Consider the following 26,177-nt stretch of genomic DNA (forward strand, 5'->3'; position numbering starts at 1 on the left):
GGCCCAACCTGAGCCACGCAGTGAGTTCAAGGCCAGGGCGGACTACAGTAAGCCCTCAGCTACAAACACCGGAGTTGGGAACTTTCGCAGGTGCATTGTATGACCCTCACTTTGACAGATTAGCAACAAATCCAACTCATTAAAGTTCTCCCAGAAGGGAAGGTGCTGGTGAGTCCAGAACATAGTGAGATGCTGTCTCAAAGAGAGAGAGATGGGGAGAGAGAGGGGGAAAAAGAGAAGCAAGCTGAAAAACAAGACACTTCAAAATCACTCAGGTCAGAGAGGCACTTGGTAAAAAATTCAGTTTATGGTTCACCCCCCCACTGAAAACTGAAGACTTCAAAGTGCTGACATGGTTGGGGTACCAGCCCCCCCAGCACCTGCTTGAGCCTCCACAGCAGGGGGAGGTCAGGGGTCACTGGATGCCACCTCGGTCACCTCCACACTCCACCGGCCCCAGGCATCACCTGCAGGCCCTCATGTGCAGCTCCGGGGCGACCGGGTGCCCTGGAGCCACACTGGACACCCACAGGGTCATCGCACCTTGTGCAAGTGGGCACTCCACGCCCAGGGCCCCCAGCCCCAGCGGTGGGAGAGCTGGCCAGGCTGGGCCAGACTCGGAACCGGCCCAGGAGGACAGGGGTGAGGGTCTCCGTTCACCACCACAGCCACAGGGTCCGGGGCCCATCAGAGGCCCGCACTGCCCACCTGGGGGCAGAGGGACAGTCAGCAAGCTGACCCAAGGCCCCCGTCTCAGGAGGACGACACCGGGAACACGTAGTGGTTCTGCTGGGCCTCCGAGACGGTCAGGGTCAGCGCCAGGCTGGGTTTGCGCGGCTCCTCCCCTTCCCCCACCCGCTCCCCCCCTCCCTCCCCCTCAGCCTCCAAGCAGGGCCGTGGGAGGGGCCGGACTTTGAAGAAGTCTGAGATGTAACGGACCTGGGGGAGAAAAGGGGGGGGGGGCGGTCAGAGGGTGGGCAGGACAGCGGCCAGCAGGGCTGGACCAAGACAGGAAAGGGACGGGGGTGGGGGGGGGGGGTCCCAGCAAGGGTCAGATCCCATCCCGCAGGGCTCGCTGGACAGGGTGGGGGGGGTCCAGGGGCTCACAGTGAAACCGGCCACCAGCGCCCCCTGCAGGAGGCCGACGAGGACGTCACTCCAGTGGTGCCTGTAGTCGGCCACGCGCGTGTAGCCCACGTAGAAGGCGAAGGACACCAGGAAGAACTGGACCGTGGGCCGCAGCAGCCGTGCCCACTTCCAACGCAGCCGGGCCTGCACGTAGAGCTGAGGGGGGCAGGGCGTCAGCCTGCAAGGGTGTCCATCCATCCATCCATCTGCACAAACCAGCGACCCCACCTGGCCTTACCCCATTCCCAAGCACCGCAGTGCACACTCACCGCCAGGAACACCATGCAGTACATCCCGAAGGACGAGTGGCCCGAGTAGAAGGACAGCCTGGGGGCGGCAGGGGGTGCAGGTCAGCAGGGGACGCGGAGGAGAGGGGGGTGCGCACCACCGCAGCCCCGGCCCGCCTTCCTCCAACAGGAGGGGGTGGCCACCCGTGCACCCACCTGGCCTCGGTGACGTTGGCGAGGGCTCCCCGGCACACGTCCACCTGCACGTAGCCGGAGCAGTTCACCCGGCTCCAGTCGGGGTCACAGACGGCCAGGAAGCTGGGGCGCAGGCGGCCGACCATGTACTTGGCCAGGTCGGTCAGGGATTGGCTCACGGCCGCCCCGAACAGGAAGGTGCCCAGCACCTTGTAGACGGCGGCCACGTAATTGTTGAAGTCAGAGTGGGAGTAGAGGCGGTGTGTGTAGACGAGGTAGGCTTCCCCTGCCGAGACCTGCAGGGCCGCAGGTGAGGGGCTGGCAGGCAGCTGGGGCTCCCCCACCCCACCCCCTGGCCAAGCCAGGGCAGGGCCGGGACCTCCAGACTTGGCTCCTCCCTCCCCCTCCCAGGGTGCACTCCTGTCCCACCCCTCACGGTGGTCTTACAAGTATGACGGTGACAGTGATGGTGACACCGGCCATGAGTCCATTCGTGATGGTGTCCGGCTGGTAGGGGTAGCGAATGGAGTCATCTCCACAGTAAAACCCGCGCTTGTACGGGGTGTTCACCAGGGTCAGGATGACAAAGGGGAGAGCGGCTGCGGCAGAAGCCAGGGACAGGACGGATTGGTAGCTGCGCCTGGACGCTCCAACGCCTGCCACCCACCCCCAGGTCAGCCTGAGCTTGGCTGTGCATCTATGCCGCCCCCATCTATGCTGGTGGCAAATGGGAAACTGCTGCACCCTGAAACCCCCCCCCCCCAGTTTCCCCAGCACCACAGATCAACCAGACCCCACCCTGGGCCCCTGCAGCAGCACTACTAGCCTGCTCTGAACCCTGCCTGGACCACACCCAAACCTCCTGAGCAAAACCATAGACCCAGGACCCCAGGGCCTTTGCACATGACTGCTCTGCCCAACTCCCACAGTGCCTCTCCATCTCCTGACTGCCCACCCCCGAGCTCAGTCACAGGGAGGAACCTTCACTCTTCACCTCTCCTGCCCTCCTCATGGAATTACAGTCGCCTGAGGGATTTCTCCTACCACAGGCATAGGCCCAGAGGAACTAAGGTGGGCCTCGAATCTGCAGGACCTACAGGACCTGGCCAGAGCAGGCGGTATGGTTAAGATAAGGCGCATATGCAGGGCTCTGACACTCAGTGCACCCAGAAAAGAGATCCCACCAGGTCTTCAGCCACAGGGCAGTGCAACAGGAGACTCACGCCCTAGCCCAGGGACAGCACAGGCATCCCTGGCCCACTCTGGGTGGGGGTGGCCGGCAAGCAGGAGCCCACTGCAGGGCCCGGGAGCCGTGCCAGCCGTGGAGCTTTCTCCTCCAAGGCCCAGGCTGGGGACCTGTCCCAGGGTCACAGAGTAGGGAGGCAGGGAGTACAGAGAACGGAGCAGCGGGGCAGGGTGCGGGCTTCCCGAAGGGAGGATGTGGAGAACGCGATGGAAAAGCCAGCAGGGCTCAGGGCCCTGGGGAAAACGCAGGCAGAGGGACACGGGGACCAGGGAGCAGTCAGGAGCCTCCCTCAGAGTCGGGGCAGGGTCTCATACCGGCCCCCAGATGCCATCCACGCCCCTGCCTGGAACGATCCGGGGTAAATTCAGATGCTCCACTGTGCCCACGAGCTGGGCTCGCGCATCCCAGCCGGGCCCTTGCTCTGCTCAGGAAGCTGTCCCCACCAGACCCGGCAGGTGCCCGGTCATCACGTGGGCACCTCCGAAGCCCCCTGGCCTCGCGACGCCTGCACCCCCCAAGCCTCACTGCCTGGAGCGCTCAAGAACTCGAACGCGCGTCCGCCCCGGGCGCCACCGGGGCGCAGGCAGAGCTCCCGCGCCGTGCCGTGTGGCTCGCGGGGGCCCGGCGTCCTGGGCCCGGCTGGCTGCAGGACAGGTGGGTTCCCCGCTCGCGGGCTGCTGCCCGGCCCCGGCAGCGCCGTCTGAACAACGCCGGGGTAAACAGCACGTGCGCCCCGGGCTGGCGGCACCCGCCCCGAGGGGTCCCCCGGGGCCGCGGCGGGGGAGGTCGGGTGGCGCCCGGGCCGCCTGCGCCTGGCCGGCAGACACTCGGCCTTTGTCCCGGCGGGAGGCGGGGGGCTGGGTGCGACCTCCGCGGGCCCGGCCGAGCCGAGCGCAGCCCGGCGCAAACCGGCCGGGCAGGTTTCGCCCAGCGCCCCGGGCGGGATCCCCGCAGCGCCCGCCCCCACCGCGGCCCCAGGGCCAGGGCGCTGCACCCGCCGGGTCCGGGGCGCTGGGCGCTGGCGCCCCCTGGGGACGCGCGCGGGGTTGGGGCCCGGACCCCGCAGCGCCGCCCCGCCCCGCCCCCATCACCGCCGCCCGCTTCCTGCGCGGGACCCGGCCGCGCCCGCCTGGGGGTCCCGCGGGGCCCAGCGCTTACCGACCAGCACGCACAGCACGTCGAGCAGCACGAAGACCCACCTCCGCTCCATGCCGCCGCCGCCCGCCGCCACCCTGCGCCCGCCAGAGCCTGCGCCCCGTCCGCGGGGTCACATGGCCGCCAGCGGGGACAGGGCAGGGCGAGGCGGGGACAGGGGCGGGGCGTCTGGAGGGCAGGGCAGGGGCGTGCAGAGCAGGGGAGGGGAGGGGGGAGGAAGAGGGGGGAGGGAGAGGCGGGGAGGGGGAGGGAGAGGGAGGGGAAGAGGAGGGAAGGGAGGGCGAGTTGAAAGTGGGGAGGGAGAGCAGGGGAGGAGAAGGGAGGGGCGGTTCCGAAGTGGAGGAGGGGTGGGGAGAGGAGAGGGGGTATGCGGAAGGCAGGGGTGGCCTGAGAGCGGAGGAGGGCAGGTCGGGGAGAGGGGGAAGGCGGAGGGGAGAGGAAGGGAGACGGGGAGAAGGGACCAGAGGCCCGCGGGGAGGAGCCGGGCCAGGGACCCCCCCCCCAGGTGTATGCGGGTCAAGGGTCTGTGAACTGGGAGCGGCCGCTAGATGCCTAGGGACAGCGATCAGGAGGTCACCCAGGAAGGTCCCTAGACTTGGGGCGAAGAACCCCCGCGGGTGCGTGCTGACCTTCCCGGGATGGACACCCCAATACCTGGGAAGCCAGGGAACGCCGCAGAGGGGTCACCTCCCTCCCAAAGCTGTGACGCCTGAAAAAGGGTCGCGCCCCTCTGGGTCAGCAAGCCGAGGCTGAGGACACCCCTGTCCCGCAAATTCCGTGTCCCGGCACCCGCGCTGGTCCTCGGGGCCAGGGGACCGCGCGGTGGGACACACGGGCAGCAGCGCGGCAGTGGCAGGGGCGGGGGCCCGATTCAGGCTGCCCAAGCCCGACTTCTCTGCAGCACCCGTCCACCCAGCAGCCCCAACAGGGCCGGGGTTTAGCACCCTAGCACCCGGGTGGGCAGGGCCCACCTGTAGTGGGGGGCGGGGAAGGGAGGGCGGGGAAGGGAGGGGCGGGAGGCCCAGGCCCCGCCCTCACGCATTGCCCCTCCTCCAGGAGGGTGTCGCTCTGGCAAGCCGGCTGGAGGGCGGTCCTGCATCAGCCGTGGGCAGCACCCTCTGGAGGTCCAGAGGGCGCTTGGTTGGTCCCGCTGAGAGCTTGCGAGCTTGAGCCCAGGTCCTTACTGAGCACCTCCCAGTGCTAGGCGGGGAGCCCTGCAGGGGGAGGCTTCCCAGGAAGGAGCTGGGGCGTGGGGGGAGGGGGAGGCTGATGTGGGTCAGGCCTTAAAATCGCCAGGCAGCCTCAGGATTAAAACCTGCGCAGGCAGCAAAAACCAGGATTAGGGTCAGAATTGGGGTCAAGGTATCTACCCGTTACCTACAGGTGCCAGAGCTAGAAGGGGGCTGGGGTGTGGAGGGCCCTTGACCTAAGCCGGGGCCTCCTGATCCCTAACCCTAACCCTGGCACGCTGCTTTACCTCCTGGGAACCAAGAGAAGCAACCACAGTAAAAGCAGGCCGGCAGCAGCAGCATCTGCACTTAGGCACTTAGTTGGCACCTACTGTATGCCAGGCCCCTGCACATGTCACAGACATCTGTGGGCCCATCGGGGCACTGAGCCCTCGGTCCCACTGCCCAGGGGGAGCTGGTTCTGTCCGGGGAATCTGAGCAAGAGCAGGACTCCAGCCTTCTCCTAGCTCTCCCGTCTGCAGTTGAGTATCCTGACTTTCTGCCTAGCGCCCCCCAACCATGGGTGACTCACAAAGGGGGAGCAGAAAGGAGTGCAGGGCACAGATGGCCCTGGTAACAGGTGGGTACCCTCTGGAACAGAAAAGAAAAAGATGAACCAGCCTGAGGTGCAAAGGGAGAGAAGGGTGAGTGGTGTCAGAAAGTATTTTAAAAAGAAACGAGAAACAGAAACGGGGGCATCTGGCTGTTTTCTTCAACACCGAGAACCCAGCCAGGCCTTTCACTCGGAGCTAAGCCCCAGCCTTATTTACTTTTGTTTTTTGTACCGGGATCCAACTCACGACCATGCGCTTTGCAAGGCAGGTGCTTATGCCGCTGAGCTAAATTCCCGGCCCGTCAGCCCGCGCTTTAGATTTTTAAAATTTGGAGACCAGCACTTGTTAAGCTGCACAGGCTGGGCTCCACCTCGAGACCGGGAGATCATGGCTGAGCACCCTGAGGCGGTGGCACTGTAGGGGCCGTGGCGGACCTGCTGCCAAATCCTCTTCCCTGGTTCCAGACTCCCAAAACTTCCTGGCTACCTCTGGTGCGCTTGGACCTGACCAAGCACAGAAAGCTGCTGCCTGGCATCTGACCCAGGGCCAAGGACCATGCTGCACCCTGGGCCTGACACCCCACCCTCGGGGGACCCTCCTGGCCCACAGCAGCTCAGGCTCTCCTGAGCTCAGCTCTGCATCGGGTGCGGTGGCCGCGTGTTGTCCCCAAGGACGCCCTGTGCCCATGTCCACTCCATCAGGGTGACAACCAACAGGGCTTGCACCCAACCCTGTCCCAGCCTCAGTACGGGTCCCCACCACAAGAGGCGCCTGGGCTTCAAATCAAGTTTAATAAATAAAACAGCGAAGGGGCGAAGGCAGTTTCACGTCACAGTGTGGTCCTTGGGGCGAGGGACAGTTAAGTCCGTACAGGTGGCTCCGGCCAGCACTGCGCGGCCTGCCGGGACCCACTCCGCTTGTAAACAGAACAGAAACAGAACCTGGAGGCCGTGGCAGGACAGGACCCCAGAACCCCGGCCACCTCCAACAGAACACGGGCAACGGGGAAGGGGTCTGGGGTGCAGCCGCCTTGGTGCAGGGGCAGGGGCGGCAGCAGGGCGCGGGTCACCTGCTCCTGACACCGCGGGGCGCCGGGGCCCCACTCCCACAGGAGGGCGGGGTGGGGGCGGAGCTAAAGTGCGGCTTTTCCTGAAGTGTCGGGATGGCCGGGCACTCGGGAACAGCGAGGTATATGGCTCTGTGCCCGCGGCCCGTAGGAGCAGCAGCAGCTGCCACTGCCCCGGGGCCAGGCAACCCCGCCAGGCAGGGGGGGACGGGGCTGCACTGGGCAGAGGCTGCTGGTGCCTGTGGTGCTCACATCCCTGGGCAGCTTAGTCCGCCCCTGCCTCTGCTGGCTGCAGGGGCCTGGTAGCCGGCTCTGCCCGTGTCCTGAGGGTTGGGCCTCCTGCACACCCGAGGCCGCTGGGTCCCTTGACACAAAGCTGGGCTGGAGCAAGTGGCAGTGCCGAGCCCCGAGGCCGGGCTCTGTGTGGCCCTGGTCCAGTCTGTAAGGAGGGACGAGGCTGCCGCCCTCGGTCCCAACGCTGCCGGAAGCAGAGAAGGAGTCACGCAGGCCCACGTGGCGGGGGTCTGGAGGTCGGACAGGCAGGCCCCCACACAGTGCCAAGTCCAGTCCAGGCCGCACACACCCGCCTGGGGCCAGCGGTCAACAGGTCATCACGTTGCAGCTGCCAGAGAGAGGACAGCGGGTGAGCAGGGCCCGGCTCCAGGAGCCCAGCCACCCGCTCCCGCCACAGACCCTTTGGGCAGAGGGCACGGGGTGGGGGGCGCAGGGCAGGCTGGGGCCTGGCTTGCGCATCCCCAGCTTTGAGTCTTGTAAGCGTGCCAGCGCGCGCAGGTGAGCGGGCTCCATGCCAGGGCTGCCCACTTAGGCAGGTGGGTGGGTGGGGTGCTCACTGTGATAGGGGCTCCGCGTGCAGCCCAGGCGCGGGGCAGGTCGGGTGGCCAGCCAGGAATGGGTTCACATCCCCAATGCCGATGAGTCCAAACTCAGCCACAGACAAGGCCACCTGTGCGGGAGCCACAGGCTGCTCGGGGTCCTCGCTGAGCCCCACGTGGCTAGAGAGGAGGGGTAGCTCCTGTGGCAGGGCAAAGTCTACCGCCAGCCTCGGGCTGGCACTTGGCTCCGGAGGGGCCGTGTCTGGCGGGTACTCGGCCAGGTTGCCCAGGGCTTGGGGCTGCTGAGGTGGAGGCACAGCAGGAGTCTCATCCAGCTGCTGGAAAGGGCTGGGCCCTGACTCGGAGGGCGGGAGGCCATCGGACTCGTCTCTGGGCTCACTGTGACTGCCAGCCGCACAGTCCACCCTCAGCGACTCTACAAGGGACAGTGCAGTCGGGGGAGGGCCACACCCAGCTGGCAGACCACAAGACCCACACCAGCCCCCTGGACCTCACACACACTTCCGCTGGGCACTGTTCAGGGACCCCCACCTGATCCTCAGAAAGAGGGGGCTCCACGAACAGCTTCACCAACATAAGCACAGGGACTCGCCTGCCACACTCAGGTCACAGACCCGGGTAGATCTTTACAGCCCTGACCTTGAAGGCTTGAAAACCAACTCACTGGGTCAAACCACATCTCCTAAGGGACCAGAAACCACCACTGGGGGCTGACAAGCAGGCTGGAAGCACGGTGGGGACCATAAGCACGGCACATGGGGCTTTGCACTGCTCTGTGTGCCAGACAGGCCCGTCAGACACAGTGAGCTCCCGCGGTCAGTGGTGACTCCCAGACAGGGCCATCTGTATCATTCATGCTGCTCCTACACTCACAGAGATCCTCCTGCCTCGGCCTCCGGCATGCCAGCTGACAGGTGCACACTACCATGCCCAGTTCCACACAAAGTTTGGGGAAGAGGAAGCAGGTGGGGGCGTCCTCTGGGCAGACCATACTAGATCCTGGAAATGAGGCGCCCAAGGACACAGAGGGCCCCGTGTCCCCCAGGGGATGCCCTCAGAAGTCTGGAAGATGCAAGCCCAGGCCTCTGTTTCCATCCAGTGTCACAGAAACAAAACTGGAACCTCTGAAGACACCTTCGGGTCCCTGCCTGTCGCTGGGTGGCCTCCCCAACTCGTGGCCTGTTGGCTGGGACTGAGCCTGAGGGGCCCTGTGGGACACCATCCCAAGCCAACGCACGGTGCTGGTGGGGGCTGAGCACGGAGGTGCAGCACTCACGGTGGCACTGACCCAGGCCAGCACCAGGGCGAAGCCACCGCTGTCCACTGCAGCTTACCTGCGCATGCCCCTGCCAGGGGCCCCTGCTCAGCACGGGCGCGGGCGGGCCCGTCAGGGTCGCTGCCATCCAGGTCTGGGTCTGCATCCCTGTGGGGGGAGGCGCCATGGGGCCAGGCAGCAAGGTGCACAGCACCCCGACGCTAAGGGGTGGCCCAGGGTCCCCCCACACCCCGCCCAGCCTCGGGCAGGTGGCCAGGCCACCGTTACTGCTGAGAGCAGTGCTGCACGCACGTGGTTCCGGACGGGACGTACTTCCTCCGGCCCAGCCGCGTCTGCTGGGCGAAGTAGTCATAGCGCTCCGACTTCTTCCACAGGTAGTAATACTCCACGCACTCGCCCACCGACCGTGTGCGCACCTGCAGGGCGGCAGGCACCACTAGGCCCCACGGCTCCACCTCCATCTGGCTTGAGGTCCCCGAGCCCCCGCCTTGGGCTCGGGACCTTCCTGTCCCCAAGTGGTGTTACCACCATGAGCATGCAGAGGCCCGGGCCCAGGGCCACCTCCACCGCCCCAGCCTGCTCCTGCAGACCCGGGCACAGTGACAGTGGGTCCCCGATTCACAATTACATGGACGGACCTTTCAGAGAGGACACCATGGGAGTGAAGGGACACTGTGCTGAGAATCACCTGAGCACACGCGCGACACCAGGGCCCTACGACACTCACACTCCGAGTCACACTCCAGACACGGCAGGGGCACCAGGTGTACTGAGTGAGACAGGAGGCGGCATGGGCAGCGCACACCTGGCCATCAGAGGGATCCGGATGCCAGGCTGCGGTGCTCCCCCAGGACATGTCACCCACAACTCCTGGGCGCACCGTGCCCACTGACAGCAAAGCACCAACACTCGGCACCTGAGACCCACTCTCCACCGGGCACGGCTCTGAGCCCATCCAGGGGCGCCCGTGGGGAGGCCGGGCAGCGAACACCACACCTGCATCTGGATGACACACAGACCAGGGGTGCGTGGCCAGAGCCATGGGCTCCGGGCATGGAAGCCTGCGTCGCGGTCTAGTGAAATCTCCAGTCCAGCCCTGGGCACACAGTCGCCAAGTGCCACTCCCATCTGTGACCGCCCACCTCTTGATTACAAAGACATCGAGGATCCTCTGTCCTCATGTCCCCAGGTCACAAGGCCAGAGCAAGGGACCAAAGAACCGAAACAGGGCCCCAGGGGTGGGAACTCTGGAAGCCAAGATGGACCAGGTGTGGGGTCAGCCTCACCCACAGGACCCAGGACCTGCACACAGGAAGGGCAGAAGGATGGGTGCCCCAGGCCAGAGAACCAGCAGACCTCATCCCCACAGCTTTGGTTGGAGCGCAGGGTCAGCATGGGGACCGTGCTGCTAGAAGGCACCACCCTAGGACACAGTGACAGCAGGACGGACGGGGACAACAGAGTGGAGCCCTCCCAGGAAGGGCCCTGCAGACAGGCGGGGAGGCCCACCTTGTTGGCCTGGATCAGGTGGAAGTTCTTCCCATGCACGCGGAAGCCGTGCTCGAAGTTCCTGCGCTCTTCCTCACTCCAGGCGCACAGCCCGTCTGCAGGGGCAGCGGGCCGTCAGCGGGATGGGGCAGGGCAGGCACCGGGATGGGGCAGTCAGCAGGGCGGGTGGGCAGCGGACAGGGTCATCAGCAGGGCGGGCAGCAGACAGGGTGGTCAGCAGGGTGGGCAGCGGGCAGTGGGGGCTGGCCAGCTCACCCCGGACGACCTTCACATTGAAGCGCAGCCGGCGTAGCGCCTCCTCCACATTGAAGTTGCACTTCACCAGCTCGTACAGCGCCTGTGGGGGCACAGCTTAGTGCCCAGTGCGGACTTGGGAGGGCCCGGCCCGCCCCTGCCCCGCCCCTGCCAGGGCCCTGGCCCCACCTGCTCGCTGTCCTTCACAGCCTCCCCGGCCGGGAGCTGGGACCCGGCCACCTCCTGCCAGCGGCGCTTGGCGGCCCGGTACAGGAACTCCTCCACCTCCCGCTCGGGCAAGGCTCCGGGGTCCCACAGCAGCTGGTCCTCGTTCTCGTAGACTGCAGGGGAAGGAGGGAGAGATCAGCCAGCGCTGCGACCAGCTGGGCACATGGGCCCTCGGGTTTGTGGTCCACGAGGCTGGTCATGGGGAACAGGACGGGGCCAGCGTGGCCTGGAGGACAACAGAGCCTTGGGAGCAGGGGTGCCAGGGCAGCCTGCTTTGCAGAAGGGTGCTGGAAGCATTTGTGGGGTGCACAGGTTTGGAGGGCTCCCTGCCCCACTACTGAAGAGAAACACAAGCTCCTAGGTGCAGGGAGGGGGCACGTCCAGCCAGTGAGAGGAAAGCCCCCACCACTCAGGACTTTGGCTGTGAGGCCAAAGACTGAATGGAAACCTGAGAGCGCGGCCTCACTGGGGAGCACCCTGGCAGGACCTGCCCCACGGCCACCCCGCAGCCTTCCTGGAAGACGGGGGCCCAGGACAAGCAGTACCAGCCACAGGGAAAGTAGAAGGCACCACAGGGCCTGGCAGGAAAAGAGGGAGCGAAGGCCACAGGTGCCACGACGTCCACAGAGGACAACAGTGTCACACGACCAGGCAAGAGGAGCGCGGTATGGAGGAAAAACCCAGAGTCCAGCGGGGAACTGGCGGCCGTGTGGGTTAGGGCTCCTATGTGGCCCTCCTGGCTGGGCACGCAGGAAATAGGAACTTTCAAAATACTCATGGCGATGACTGGGCACAAGCGCCATGCAGTAAGAAGGTACACTTCTAAGTGAGAGCCGGGAGGGACACAGAGGCCTGTAAGCCCCCTTGGGTACCGCGTGGGTACCAGGCCTCAGGAGACAGGAGCCATTACCCCGAGGAACCGGGGGAAGGCGGCCACCTCTGGCTGGGAAGGCGCTCCCACACCCAGCGGCAGCACCCAGGTTCCAAACCTCACCCTAGGCACCCGGCCATGCAGAGCAAGAGAAGCGGCCAGCCCGGGGGACACAGGGTCCCTTCACACCCATGTGCCCATGGACACAGACAAGCTTTCTGTCAGAAGATGTCAAAGGCGAGCTCCAAACTGAAGAACAGCGCAGTGAACACAGCCGACCAGAGAGGAAGCAGAGCCGGGGGACTCGGGGTGGCCCAGAGCAGGACACTGGGAGGGGCATTCGAGGGACCCACAGACACTACCGCCTGGGAGCCAGACAGCAAACGGCATCTGTGACCTCCCTGCTTGTTCCCCACACCGTCATGGGGGAAACTTCCTGAGTGGGAGCAGCGGGCACAGGGACAGCCACGCACGGTGTCCAGGGCAGCAAGTGCACCACCCCGCAGAGGGACAGGGCGGACCCGGAAAGGACCCAGCCGGCCACTCACTCTTCTCGCCGTGCCGACCCAGGTGCAGGTTGCTCAGGTCAGCTTGGAACTGTGGCCCCACCATGATCTCCTGCGGAGGAGGCAAGACGGGGTAGGGGACGCGTCACCCGCCACAGCTGATGCCCTCCAACCCCACCGACTCCCGAAGCCAGCAGGCAGCACGGGGCAAAACCCAGACAAGGGCCCCAGAGTGCCCAGCCACGCACCTTCTTACACTTGTTGGTGGGAAGGGAGTCCTCCTCCGTGTCAGAGGAGGCCGAGGAGCCCGGCTCTTTGTCCCCACCAGCCAGGAAACGGGCTTTGGGAAGAGAGGGGTGTGAGGTGCAGCTCACAGTTCAGCTGCCCCTTCCTCGGGGGATGCTCCCAACACTGTGACCCAGGACCCCCGACCCAAGACCGCCCTTCCCTCCACGCTCAGACCAAGGCCCTGGGTCTCAGCCCATCCAGTCCAATGCCTCTGGGCGGGCGTCAGGAGGTGGACCGGGCACCTACATCCGTTCTGGCCAGGGAAGAGGTCGGAGGCCTCATGGGAGGTGACAGAGGGGGTGAGGTCATCCGCCGAGGACTGCGTCTCTTCCTCCTCTTCCCCGGAGAGCAGGTCCTTCGCTATCTGCTCCTTGTGACAAAAATGCAAAGGCCGTGCCACACTCTGCCTGATTCACGCACCTGGACTCCACAGCAGGTGGGAGACCGCGGAGCGTCCATCCTGGGCTGCAGCCCCAGACCTCTGGGGCTGTCGCTCCCTCTGCAGGCTGGAAGCGGGACTGCAGGGACAAAGCAGCCCCAGGGTGGGCAGCAGGGAAGCCACCTCCATCCACCCAACTTGGCATTTGGGGCTGAGTCCTCTTAAGACAATGCCTCGCTCCTCCCCTGTAGCCCCCGCTGGCCCCTCTCACTGCTGACCCCAGCCTGGCCCGGAGGAGGCCAGGGCCATGTGTGGACCACCCGCTCACCTTGTCCAGGGTCATGTCCGGGAGAGTGGGGGCCGGGTCGCTGCCCTCGCTCTCCCGCTCTGAGATGGGGTCCGATGTCTCGTAGCCGTAGAAGGCGAACAGCTCATCCAGGGGCATGTCACTGCTCTGGACAGGGAGACGGGGTGTCAGCAGGGCTCCCCTGGGCCCGGGCCCTCATCCTCCTGGGGAGCACGCATGGACCTCACACACAGCCCAACGTGGCAGTGCTGCCTGGCCAGACCAGCCCAGAGGCCACCACCAGGGACAGGACAGCTAGGACCAGCACTGCCCAGGTTCGGGGTGCTGTGTGAGGCTGACCCCAAGAATGCAAGGAGGGCCTGGCCCCCCCAACTCAAAAGCAAGGTACAGAGACTGAGAACAGGCTGGGAAAACCCAAAGCCCAGACCTGCTTGAGACACTAAGGGACCGACAGGGACTCTGCCACCATGACGGAGGCACGATGCCACCTGCTGGACGCCAGGTGAGGTGGCCGCCCGAAGGACACCAGCCACTCCACAGCACTACAGGGATGCTGCCCACGTCGTGGATCTGGGGACAACTCTGCACTCACCACCACCTCAAGACTCACACTTGTGAGCCTCGTGAAACATTAGAGAAGCTGAACTGGAAACCGTGAATCCTCAGCCCCCGGGAGAGGTCCAGGAGACGGTGGGGATGAACTGTTAGGGACCCCTACCCCACAGGGCGACCGGAGGCCTGCACAAGGGCTAACCCCACGGAGTTAGCGCCCTGCTGCCACTCCAGGGTCACGGTCAGCGCCTGGAGCGGGAGAAAGGCCTCCCCAGAAACCCTCGCTGCTGGCTGCAGCTTGGACTCTTCAGCCCTGAACGATGAAAAAGTTAAAGGTGGAAGCCACCCAGTCCCAGGCGTCACATTACAGCAGCCATGGTGGACCAGGCACTCAGAAACACAACCTCAGCCAGGGCCTGAGGCGTGGTCAGCACTGCCCATCCGAGCAGCGCTGGGATCCCACCTGGCTGAGCTCAGCTGACGTCACCAGAACCAGGGACCATGGCCCCGGCTAGGCCTGACGCTGCCACCCTCTGCAGGACTGCGGCTGCGGACTCCAGGAGCAGGGAAGGCCACACACAGCTGCTTGGGAAGGCACCCATTCTGTGGGGCCACAACACCTCTGGCAGTAGGGGGACCCGCTACACCCAGAGATTCGAGGAGATGCAAACAACCATGCCTTCCTGCTCCCCTTTCTCCCATTCTGGGACATGGAGCAGTTATTTCATCTGCAAAAAGGACAGCACTTCTGGCGAGGCCAGCGCTCACCATGGAGCCGCACGCACCAGCCCTGCTGCCGGAGTCCTGATGACCAGAAAGGTTACAGCTCCTGGCAGGGCGCCCCACCCACGCACCTGGGCCGCGAAGTCCTTGTCCAGCTCCTCGGCGGGCTGCTCCGGGCCCCTCGAGGCCACTGGGCACGTCTCCTGCAGGCTGTAGTTCTGTGTCAGGATCTCAGCGAGGCTGAACTGGGGGTCTGCAGAGCCCATGGACACCACTGTGGGGGACAGCCCAACCCGGGCTGGTGAGTGGCCACCTCACCTAGGCCCCGCCACCCTGCAGACACGGGGGTGCCCAGAGAAGGTAGGTGACAGTGGCCCTACTAGCAAGATACTGTAGCTGAGACAAGGGGCATGTGCTTCTGTCTGAGGACACGTGGTCCTCTTACATGGAAGGTGCAAAGCTGGGGGGCCAGCAGCACCGGTCAGGCAGGGGCAGCTGCAGCCCTGGACACCAGGTCGGGCCTGGCCCACAGCTCTGAGCAGGCTAGTGAGGGACAGGTCTGAGAGGCCACAGACCCGTGGGGAGAAACAGCCTGTGACAGACACAGCCCACAGGAAGGGAGGGAGCCGCCAGCACAGTGAGGGTATCCACAGCTGTCTCCACACCAAATGCCAAACAAGCAACAGCAAGAGGGAACAGCCAGGCCACTCGGAGGACGGGGCAAGGGAGGTACCTGCCGTCGTCTGCAAGCCGGGCTCCCGGGGGCACAGGTTGTGTGCAAGGCAGGAGGCCACACGAGGACTCTGCCTCCCCAACGAGGAGGCCTGCGGGGGACACAGCAGAGTTAGCTCGGCAGCCCAGAAGGCCCGGGAGCCTGGAGCAGCACCCGGGAGCGAGCACAGGTCAGAGCTGGGCTCCCGGCTGACCCTGGAGGTGGACAGCCAGTGCTGAGAGCCACTGCCACACACCTCCCACACGGCCCAGAACAACACCCACACCCAGGCAACACGCTGCCAAGTACCCACCAACAGCCCCTCAGTTGCAACCTGAACCCCACTGTATATGGAAGTTGGGGACATAGGACAAGCCAGACACAGGGCCACGTGGTGAGGACAGCACCAGGCAGGAGAATGCTCTGGGACCAGGGGGAAAGGCCGCAGAGGCTGTGAACAGATCGAAGCCATCACTTCCATACTTCACATGGCCACACTGCACGTTGAGACAAGCCTGTGCGTGTGACACGGAGCCAGGAAGGGACTCTCAACTGCAAAGCCACCGTCGCCCCCAGCGCTCAGGGGTGGCAGGTCCTGTCTGTGCCCCGGGCTGGAGTACATGGCTCGGGCACACGAAACCGAAGCCCACTCGGCGCCAGAAGTCCACTGGGAGGGTTGCAGCAAGCTCTGCTCCCCAGTGTGGCCATCTCACACACACAGTAAAATCCTAACGAAAACCACTCACACTGATCAGAGTTTAGTGAGGCTGCAGAAAGTACAGGCTCAACACGCGGAGCCCATTTTACTTCCACGTGCCAGCACTGTTGAGCCACAAAAAATCAGATGAGGCCACGAGTGGTAGTGCACGCACCTGGGATCCAGCACTCAGGAGGCTGAGGCAGGAGGATGAGAGCTGGAGCTCGAGACCAGCCTGGGCTACACAGCAAGATCCTGTCTCAACATGAAAAAGGAAAAAGAAAAAAGGAAAAGGAAACTTCACGCTTCAAAGGACGCTATGGAGAAAGTGAAAACTCGGAAAATATTTGCAAACAATGCATCTGGTAACACACATAATACAAACAACTCTTACAACTCAGTAATAAAAAGATGGGCAGGGGACCTGACCACAGGCAAGTGCTCAATGTGCACGTGTAACGAGGCCTCAGCTCCACACCAGGGAAAACAGGACCTCCCACTGCAGCACTGCAGCCACCTCTCAGTCCCGGCAAAGCGGCTGCGAGCGGAAACAGAAACAAGCGTCGGCAGGCACGTGGACAAAGCAGAGCCCGCCCGGTGCTGGGGGACACACCGCTGCAGGGTGACGGCTGGCAAGGCCTCCGCAAGTGCAATGCTGGGTCCCCATATAACCCAGGAATTCCATGCCAAGAGAAAAGCGCACACCGGTCCACACCGACGCTGCCTGTGGACGATCCCGGCCAAGAACTGGAAGGGCAGGAAAAGCAGCGCACAGCGCCACGGCGGAGGGTGAGATGACCCCCAGGACACTGAGCCGGGGAGGGGGAGCCAGATGGTGAGAGCCACCACCCCCCCGTGAAACGTTCTTGACAGGCAAATGCACAGAAAAGGAGTAGCTCCACGGCTGGCGGGAGCTCACCGTGAGCCGGTGAGAACACTCACACCTTGATGGTGCCAGCAGTTACACAATCCAGAAAGCACTGAAGACCACCAGGCTGTCCGTGTCCCAAGGAGCACCCTGCACAGCAGAGGAATTCTGTGGCCTCCTTTAAAGGTAGATTAGAATATTACACAAAATTAAGATTAAACTGGGTATGGTGGCTGCCATCCTAAGGCTCTTGGAGGCTGAGGCAGGAGGATCACAACTTCTAACCCAGCCCGGGCAGATGCTGTGTCAGAAGAACAGGGGCCAGAACATGTCTCCGTGTGAAGGCCCCGGGTTCAATCCCAGTACCACAAAAACAAACAAGGTCCTCAGGAAAACCATACAGGTGGTAAACAGACAGACATACCCTCTCCACAAGAGAAGGCAGGAAACCAGAGCTCAGAGAGGCCAGGTCACTTATCTGGGCTCACACAGTAAGGTTCGTGGCACAACTCAAACTCGGCACTCACAAACCCTTCCAGAGTCCCTGCGTGCAGAAGCAGGAAGGATGGCACCACACGCCAGCCAGCATCACAGCCCAGGTGAGAGCTGGGTGGCCCAACACCACCATCCTGCAGGTTCACACCGGGCTGCGAGCCCTGGACACCAAGGCAGGAGCCTGCGGGTCTAGCAGGGAGGACATGGCTCCATACTGTGCACTCCACAGGGGCAGGGGGCCGCAAGAGGCAGAGGGAGGGGATGGCAGGGACAGCAGGGGGTCTGAGAGGGAGGGAACACAGGACACCTGGAGCTGCAGGGCGTCCCCGGCTTTGGGCCCTGGTGTACAAAGCTGGAGCCAAGGTGGCCTCGCTTCCCTCCTTGAAACCAGGAGGCTGGCAGCCCCGCAGCCACCTGCACGGCCACACACACTATGAAATCACGGAAAGCACACTGGTGGGATCCTGGATCTCCTAGAAGACCTCTTCCCACAGGGGTGGGCTCTCTGCTCCCCCTGCCAAGGGCCTGGGCTGAGCACGGGGAAGCACCCAGTGAGGCCACACTCTGGGCGACAGGTCAGTGGCACACACAGGATCCCCGAAGCGTCTGAGGATGTGGTCCAGGCTGACTTGCCCTCTGAGACTCCAAAGCGAAGTAGTACAGAGCAGGGCCAGTGGCCAGCAGGGGGACCTGACCCACAGGAGCAGCCAGCTCCCGGGGCCACAGGCAGCCCCAGCTCCTCCCAGTGACCCCCGCGCAGGTGTGAGCCCACCCTCAGCATTGTGTCCAGCTCTGACTTAGCTCTCCCACACCACAGACCTCCATCTGTAGGCCTGGAGGCCAAGGGCAGCACTGGGGGCTGAGGCCACACACAGAGCCTCAGGACAATCAAGGCGCCAAGCACCATCAGGTCACAGGGTCACGCCTACTGGTCACCAGAGCAGCCCTGCTCCCACCCTGAGAAGCTGACCTCAAACTGGATCAAGGCCACTTCTGTTCTCCCAGGTGGCCACATCCCCACCTCCCAATGCATGCCCCTCCTTGGGCATGATGGCCACGGGCCTCTCCGTGGGACCCAGCCAGGCTGGACCTCGCCAGGAAGGATGGCGGCTGGTGCCCCCAGGCCAGGTACAGACTACCAGTCAGCTACCACCTGGCTTCTGCAGGGACAGTCGCTCCTAAAACAAGACTGCCATGCTGTGAGGAAGCCCAAGCCACACAAGGTGTCCCTGCCAGTCACACACGAGGAAGGGGGCCACCACACACACTCCAGGCCCAGCGTGGCCCATGAACCCTGAGAGCACAGGAGACAGGACTAACACAGCTGCTTGGCGGTGTGGGAGCTGGAGAGGGTAATCCAAAATGCAGGCCAGGGAAAGGGAACCCTCACCGCCCACCTCCTCCCCACCCACACCCAGCCCAGGAAGGTGCTGGGCACCCCAGCCCCACCCTCTCTCCTCCAGGAGCATCTGCTCTGGGTCAGCCAAAAACAGGTTCTACTTGTCCCCACCCATGCAGTCACCAGTCCAGCTAGGACACGAGATGGCACAGGATGGTCAGGTACATAGCTGGGGGCATCAGGGAGAGGGGACAGGGCTGTTCGACCTGGACCAGGGATGGGCAGGGGTGGAACAGCTCTCAGGCAGAGCCTCGAGCCCAGGTCCCTGGAGACCATGCCACAGCCCGGCTCACAGGGCAAGGCTGGGTTTCTTCCTGAGGGCATCAACCCGTCACTGGCTTTGCAAAGCAGTCAAGGCCAGTGTGCTCATATTCACAGAGCTGCACCAGCATGGCGATGGGCTCCCATCCTGCACTGTGGCACTGATCACCTCCAGAGCAAAATGCCACAGGACAATCAAGGTGCCAACAGCACAGACGGAGCACCGTCAGGTCACAGGCTCACTCCTACGGATTACCAGCAGGTGGCTATCACCACTGCCCACTGCCCACTGTAGAGACGAGAACACTAAGGCCAAGTCCTTCTGCCATGTAGGTTCTGGGGTAGGTAAGACCTCTGGGACAGAGGCTGCAGAGGCTCAACACGCTTGTCAGTCCTCGATGATCAGGGTCCCTCTCAGACTCTAAATCCCCATGGGACAGGGTCCCCAAGGCCAAGCATGAAGCCAGGGTCCAAGGGCCAAGGGCCTTGTGAAAATTAAGGCAAATCCACTCAACAGCCGGGCTTGGTGGAGCCAGGAGGATCGCTGTGAGCTGAGGGCAGCCTGGGCTCCATAGTGAGTTCTCAAGGTCAGCATGAGTTACCCAGCGAGAGGCTGTCACAAACAGACTCTCAACAGGGCTCCAAGTGAAACAGGGCAACAGACCACACTGCTGCCTGGAGCACTCCAGAAACCTCACGGGGCAAGGCAGAAGCAGCAACCCAAAGCTGGTAGATCTTAGGACAGCTGGCTGGAGTCCTGACCCACACAGCCAAGGCACAACCACTTGCTAGGCTGGGACTGCTCAAGTGCTACCCAGCTCCCGTAAGCTAGCGACCACTGAAGCAGCCAGAACACCCATCCCACCGTGCCACCAAAGGGACAGGACACCTGGCTTCTGCCTCCCAAACTCGAGGCCAACAAGCATCCCCACGAGGACTGTTTCCCTAAACAAACGTTCCTTGAGGAAAGAGAATTAAGTCTCGGAAGAATGCTCTGGACTCAGCCACCCAGCAGAAGGTGGGAATTGCTGGGTGAGGTCTAGCACCCCAACATCTACACCCCCTGCACAATACTGGGTCTGTGGCAGCCCAGAGAAAGCCGCTGCCTGGTGGAAAAGAATGGTCAGCTAGTCCTGCCGGCCACATCGGCCACCCATGTTAAAGCCCAGACACACACTACTCAGATCAGACTTCCAGTCTCCGCTTCTGCAAGGCTGCTGCATCTCTCCGCTTGGTGCCGTCTCCTCTCTGGGACTCATGGGCTGCATGCTCGAGACCAGGGTCATTTCTGGGATCTGCAGATCTGTTTTAATTTCTGCAGGACCAGTGCCCAACCCAGGGGCAGCACCCAGCAGCCACGCGCGGAGTCAGATTTATCCAGTCTGGGCAGCCACCACGCCTGGCACAATCACCTCTCTGCCTCCTCATCCGGACCCGGCAAGCACACGTCTGCCCTCTCCGGCCCACCATTCCCAAAGCCGAAGCTTCCTTCCTGGTAGGACCTGACTCGGTGCTACGTGTTGTCCATCTCTTGTGCCAGACGAGTTTGATCAAACATCGCAGTCCCAAACGCCCGATTTCTCAAGTCGCAAAAATTCTGCATTCCAAAACTCACAGCTGGCACCAAGTATTTCTGAGAAGTAACTCCATACCCGGGGCGGCGGGTCTACACTAGCCCTGCGGTCGGCCTAGTAGATCACCCACCCGCTGAGCCCGTCCCAGTCGGGGTGCAAATCCCACTCGTGTGCCCACCGGTGGGGATCGCGGTCCATCCCGGACTCTCCAGGGCCCAGCACTTAGCAAAGTTATCCAACGACCGCGTGGGGAAAGGGAAAGACGCCCTGGGCCCGCCGCCTCTGCCCCCCCTCCGCCCCCAGCCCCCAGCCCCCAGCCTCGGGCGTCCCCCGCCCCTCGGTTTCCCTTCTCCGCCCCCGCCCCGCCTCGGGCGCCCCCTCCCCTTCTCCCCTTTGCCCCGCCCGTCCCAAGCCCCTCCGCGCCCCGCGCCCGCGCATGCGCACTGCAGTCCGCGATGTGGCAGCCACGGGGTGGGGGGGCCGGACCGGGCCGGGGGCGGCAGCCGACGAAGCCCCGAGCCCCTCAGGCCCTCGAAGGGCGGGAAGACCGTGGTGCGGCCCCAGAGCCCCAGGGCGGGCTTCTTCGGCGTCGGGCCTGAGCAAACCTGACCCCAGCGGTGGCAACGCGGACACAGGGCTGGGGGCCGGCTCCCCCGGCCCGCTCACTCACCTCCGCCATGGCCGTGTGTGCGCGGGAGGCGGTGGCCGCGCCGGGATCCCCGGATGCGGAGCCGCACGCTCATTGGCCGCGGCCTTGGAGGGCGGGGCCGGGGCGGGGTCGGGGCGGGCCCGGGTGCGTAGTAGGTACGCGGGGTGGGGAGGGGTCTCCAGTGCGCGCAGCAGGTCCAGGGTCGGTCACGGTTCCGGGATATGCAGGGCTTGAGCCTGGTTGCGAATGGAGGAGGTGGCCCCTGCGCGTTCTAGTCCTGATAGTGACACCTGTGCGTGGACCCGTGGATCCTCCTGTTGCCTATGGGCGGGAGGAAGCCTTCCTGATGCTACCCTGGATGCTCAGAGTGGGGAGCGGGAGGCAGGGGCCCCCACCCTGGGAGTTTCGTAGAGCGGGTCGGTGTGCCAGGGGCCAGCCAGGCCTCAGGACCGTCGTTTCTCCTGGTGGGGACTCAAGAGCGCTCCTTTCCAAAATGCACCGCCGCGTGCTGATGCAGCTCGAAGGTCTCCGCTCCTGGGAAGTCTCCAGGGCGTGATCCTGCCCTTGTGGCCAGGATTTCTCAGGAGAAAAAGTGGGAAAGCTGTTTCTCTCCTTGCTCGCGTGAACTACGCTTGTGCGGGTGCAGCCTTCGACCGGATAGACGGACACCAGGAGAGGCTGTGTGACCGGGGACAGGGCCAGAGCTGTGGAGGCAGGCTTGAGTCAGCCTGACAGGACCAGAGGAGACTCCTGGGGAGGCCTAGGGGTGAAAGTGAGTCGCCAAGGAAAGGGATGAGATGAGGAAGGGAAGGGTGTCTTCAAGGTCGGAGAGTCCCTCCTGCGGACCAGGGACTTGCAGTGAGGACACAAGGCAGCCTGCTGACCAGGTGACACCCCTGAACCTGGCAGTGAGCGGCAGAGGCTTGACACACCCCGAGCCACACACAGCACCTTGGTCTTGCAGGAATCCTGAAGGAAACTTTGGCTTCCCGAGGGTTGCAGTCTGGTCAGCAAAATGCAAAATGCTGGGGCTGGGGATTTAGTTCAGCGGCATAAGCGCCTGCCTTGCAAGCCTGTGGTCATGAGTTCGATCCCTGGTACGGGTAAAAATTCAAAAAAAAAAGCAACATGTGACCCCAGGCCAGCCCCAGGGGAGCAGGGCAGTTGACAAAGGATGGTGGATTCCAGCCAGAATAAAGAGTTCAGGTGTAGATTTAATTACTGGGTCAGTGTTAAGGTTATTGAAATCAATAACTGCCCCATAGTTTGGAAAAAGGATATTCCTATTTGAAAATTGAAAAATGAAGTATTTAGCATAAATAACCACCTTGTACCCGGGCATGGTGACCCACGCCTGTCGTCCTAGCACTCAGAAGGCTGAGGCAGGAGGATCCTTGCAAGTTTGAGACCAACCTGGGCTACAAAGTGAGCTCAAGGCCAGCCTGAACTGTGTAGCAAGACTCTGTCTCAAAAAGACAAAAAAAAAAAAATAAAACAGCAGGCCAGGGATATAGCTCAGTGGCGTAGTGCCTGCCTGACAATTGCAAGGTCCTGGGTTCAATTCCTGGCATACAAAAAACATTATTTTAAAAAACAGCAAAAAAAAAAAAAGCAGGATAAAACATTAATAACTGAATTTGGGAATGGATATGTGGGTTTTTTTCCTTTTTTACTATAATTACTCTTGCAATTACTCTAAGCATAAAGTGATTTTCTAATGAAAAGTAGAAGATTCAATGTGACCTAACATGATTAAAAAAAAAAAAAGTAGAAGAAATAAAACCCAGGACACACAGGTCAGTGAGTCTCAGGCTGAGCCCGAGAGCTCATGGGTCAGGCCGGGAGCGACACTGTCTCCCTCGCCATCAGCACACTTTCCCCGAGGAGCAGATTTCAGGGCGCAGCTTGTAGGTCGCAGCAACTCTGGGAGGCTGCACTGTGCATCGGGTGCTCCAGCAGCACCCCCAGGCTGCCAGGTAGGTGATGAACAGAGCTACATCCCCAGAGTCCGCGAATTTGAAGAGAGCCACCCCACGGAGGAGGCCAAGCCTCCTGCAGAGAGACTGCCTGTGTCCAACAGTGTGTGGGTGACCAGCCACCTGCAACCAGTGGGGAATGGGCTGGAAGCCCCCCTGAGCCCCTCCAGGGTCTCTAAGGAGACGCCACTGGCTCTCTCTTCCCTCCGGGGTCACACTCCCCTGGCTCCCTGGGAGGGTCTGCGCTCACCCTTAAATCTTCCTGCCAATGATCCACCTCCTAAAGCCTGTGAGTCTCTGTCCTGGATCCTAACCTGTGACACAAAACGTAAGCAAGCTTGTCAAAGGAAAAGAAAAGCCAGAGGTGGTAAACATCCGTCATCCCAGCACTCGGAGGCTGAGGCAGGAAGATAGCCTCAAGTCTAAGGCCTGCCTGGGCTCCATTGCAAGAGTTGGTGTCAAAAAGGAAAAAAAAAAAAAAAAAAAGCTGGGTGTGGCGCATGCCTATAATCCCTGTACTTGGGAGGCTGAGGCAGGAGAACACTGTGAGTTCCAGGCCAGCCTGGGCTACATAGTAAGACCCTGCCTCGGGGAAAAAGAAAGGAGGAAAGGTTGGCGGGTCACAGGGCAAACACAACCCCAAGCTGCACAGAAAGCAGACCCAGCCCCACCTCCTGCAGGGTCCTCCCCTATTGGGACACCATCCAGGCACCTGTGTCACCTGGACAAGGATTCATCACTGTCCCCCCGCCGCCTACCACAGCGCCTGGGCCTTGTTACCCCAGGACACAAGTCTGGCCACCAAGGGCTGGGCTGTCCCCAAGGGTGAAGGGACACAGCTTTGTCTCCAGGAACAACCAGCCTTGGGGCAAGGATTTACCATGCATCATTTCTGTATTTTTTTGGTAACATTTTATATAACCTTCTTAGTTCTTTTTTTTTTTTTCTTTTTTGTCTTTTTTTTGAGACAGGGTCTCGCTATGCAGTTCAGGCTGGCCTTGAGCTCACTTTGTAGCCCAGGCTGGTCTCAAACTCTTAACGATCCTCCTGCCTCAGCCTCCAGAGTGCTGGGATTACAGGCATGAGCCACCATGCCAGGCTCAATAACCTTCTTAGTTCTATTCCTTGTGCCCAGCACTGTCCAATAGGAAAGAATATGATGCAATTTAAATTCTTTGAGTAACCAGATTTGTTTGTTTGTTTTGAGGCAGGGTATCACTGTGTAGCCCAGGCTGGCCTCGAACTCACAGCGATCCTCCTGCCTCAGCCTCCCTGAGTGCTGGGATCACAGGCCCGCAACACCACACCCTGCCTAGCTCTATAATGTTTTTATCAGTACCTGTTGGTGGGGTGTAATGATTACTGGGCCCTGGAGGGAGCCAGGGCAGAAGATGAGACACCTGGAAACCTTGGGGGAGATAGACACCCCTGCTGCAGGCTGGATCTCAGCACAAAAGGCAAAAGAAATGCAACCACACCCTGCGATAAACATCAGGGTTGACATTCTAAGTAGGTAGGGACTAGCCGGGAGCCACCATCCCAACCCCTAGGGAAGAGTCACTGCTGTCGTGTGACTGGCTTCCCCATTTGTCCCTGATTTAATCAATTGACCTGAACAGTTCATCTTATGGGCTGACCACAGTTCTGTCTCACCTCGTGCCCGCCTCCCCAGTTCTCCTGTTTCCCCACTTGGACCCCCTCACTTTGTGGTTTTGCTCTATAAAATTCCTATAGGGGAAAGACAGCGTCTGTGGAAACCCACTCAGGACCCTTTCTGTCTCCCAGACAGAAGCTTTCTCTCAATAGATTCTGCTCTTAACCTCCATTGTTCCGAAACTTCACTCTTCGAATTTTGAGAACACGGACTCTTCCGGGACAAGTAGTAGGGTGGGAGTTTCATTCCCCACGTCACTATCCCAGAGAAGGATTTTCAGGACTCATCAGAAAGACACAGGAGCAGGATTATCGGGAAGAGAGAGTGGGGCAAGCACCCAGGACAATGCTGCAGGCCCCCGGAGAAAAGGACCCGTTACAATTTGGAACTGAGCATGGATGGTTTTCTTGAGGGGTCAAAAAAGTAGCGGGAGGGGCTGGGGATTTAGCTCAGTGGCATAAGCGCCTGCCTTGCAAGTGTGCGGTTGTGAGTTTGACCCCCGGTACCAAAAAAAAAAAAAAAAAAAAAAAATAGCGGGAAAGGTCTCCACCCGTTTGAATGCTCTCCTCAAAACCAGCCGGTTAGAAGACATGTTTAAAAAAAAAATCACATTGGATAGATTAAAAAAAAAATGGTGATTTAGCTGGACGTGTACCTGTAACCCCAGCAATGGGGAGGCTGAGGCAGGAGGATCTCTGAGTCTGAGGCCAGCTTGCACTACCTGAGACCCTGTCACCCTCACCATCTTAGATACATTTCCACTTCTTTTACTGCCACGATCACTTTTAAATAGCACTGTCTGTGTTACTTTACATCTGCCACTTCTGATTTTTCCAACCCTTTCTTTGTGTGTGTGGTCTTTTTTGAGGCAAAGTTTCACTGTGTGGTTCAGGCTGGCCTTGAACTCTCCTGCCTCAGCCTGCCCGAGTGAGTGAGTGCCGGGCTACAGGCGTGTGCCCCATGCTTGGTGGAGAAGGAGATTTCAACTCATGAACTCGGGGGCCCCCAGCGAGGCCCAGGCCCCTCTCTAACCTCTGGGACCGCAGACTCCACTGTCCCTGCGAGCTGGTCACCGTGAGAATCAGTGAATTTGCTGTAGCCTGTTTGGGAGGTGACAGGAGACCCCTTCCTGAGTTTGAGGTGCATTTGGGGTGCATTTCTCAGGAGGGGAAATTGTGAGGCAAAGCAACAAAGTGTGATCTCGGGGGCGCTCAAGACCGAAAACCACTGACCCCACAAATAAGAGGGCTGCGCAGACCGCAGGTAGGATATAAAATTCAGTATTATTATTAGCCCCAGTCCACACACCCTGCACGGCCACCCTCCCCCCTCCCTCAGGGCCCAGAGCAGACACACACACAAGGA

General features: G+C 61.9%; 2 protein-coding genes across 11 annotated transcripts; both read right to left on the bottom strand.

The window, feature by feature from the left end:
• Positions 1-288: 288 nt before the first annotated feature.
• On the bottom strand, positions 289-4,884 carry Plpp2 (phospholipid phosphatase 2). 4 transcript variants are annotated; one of them, XM_013157232.3, is made up of 6 exons: positions 4,606-4,884; positions 1,998-2,149; positions 1,572-1,846; positions 1,398-1,455; positions 1,108-1,284; positions 289-939 (listed from the first exon to the last, which is right to left on the bottom strand). In XM_013157232.3, exons 2-6 carry the CDS (start codon positions 2,031-2,033, stop codon positions 754-756), a joined length of 732 nt encoding a protein of 243 aa, XP_013012686.1. In that variant the 5' UTR covers positions 2,034-2,149; positions 4,606-4,884; the 3' UTR covers positions 289-753. The 4 variants fall into 4 exon arrangements, with proteins under 4 accessions (XP_013012686.1, XP_063084647.1, XP_063084649.1 ...); XM_063228577.1 differs by lacking the exon at positions 4,606-4,884 and adding an exon at positions 3,955-4,113; XM_063228579.1 differs by lacking the exon at positions 4,606-4,884 and adding an exon at positions 3,996-4,104.
• Positions 4,885-6,506: 1,622 nt separating this feature from the next.
• Positions 6,507-21,272, bottom strand: Mier2 (MIER family member 2). Of its 7 annotated transcripts, XM_063228575.1 has the most exons (15): positions 16,856-18,673; positions 16,112-16,191; positions 15,261-15,351; positions 14,659-14,801; positions 13,274-13,399; positions 12,813-12,936; positions 12,527-12,618; positions 12,321-12,390; positions 10,863-11,014; positions 10,695-10,776; positions 10,440-10,534; positions 9,222-9,346; positions 8,989-9,077; positions 7,652-8,069; positions 6,507-7,422 (listed from the first exon to the last, which is right to left on the bottom strand). In XM_063228575.1, exons 4-15 carry the CDS (start codon positions 14,791-14,793, stop codon positions 7,401-7,403), a joined length of 1,530 nt encoding a protein of 509 aa, XP_063084645.1. In that variant the 5' UTR covers positions 14,794-14,801; positions 15,261-15,351; positions 16,112-16,191; positions 16,856-18,673; the 3' UTR covers positions 6,507-7,400. The 7 variants fall into 7 exon arrangements, with proteins under 7 accessions (XP_063084645.1, XP_003461835.3, XP_063084646.1 ...); XM_003461787.5 differs by lacking the exons at positions 16,112-16,191; positions 16,856-18,673 and adding an exon at positions 21,204-21,272; XM_063228576.1 differs by lacking the exon at positions 16,112-16,191 and having other exon boundaries at positions 16,879-16,933.
• Positions 21,273-26,177: the final 4,905 nt, after the last annotated feature.

The sequence above is a fragment of the Cavia porcellus genome, unplaced genomic scaffold (genome assembly GCF_034190915.1).
Source record: "Cavia porcellus strain 051 isolate PalLab524CR breed Dunkin Hartley unplaced genomic scaffold, mCavPor4.1 scaffold_17, whole genome shotgun sequence".
NCBI classification, from domain to species: domain Eukaryota; kingdom Metazoa; phylum Chordata; class Mammalia; order Rodentia; family Caviidae; genus Cavia; species Cavia porcellus.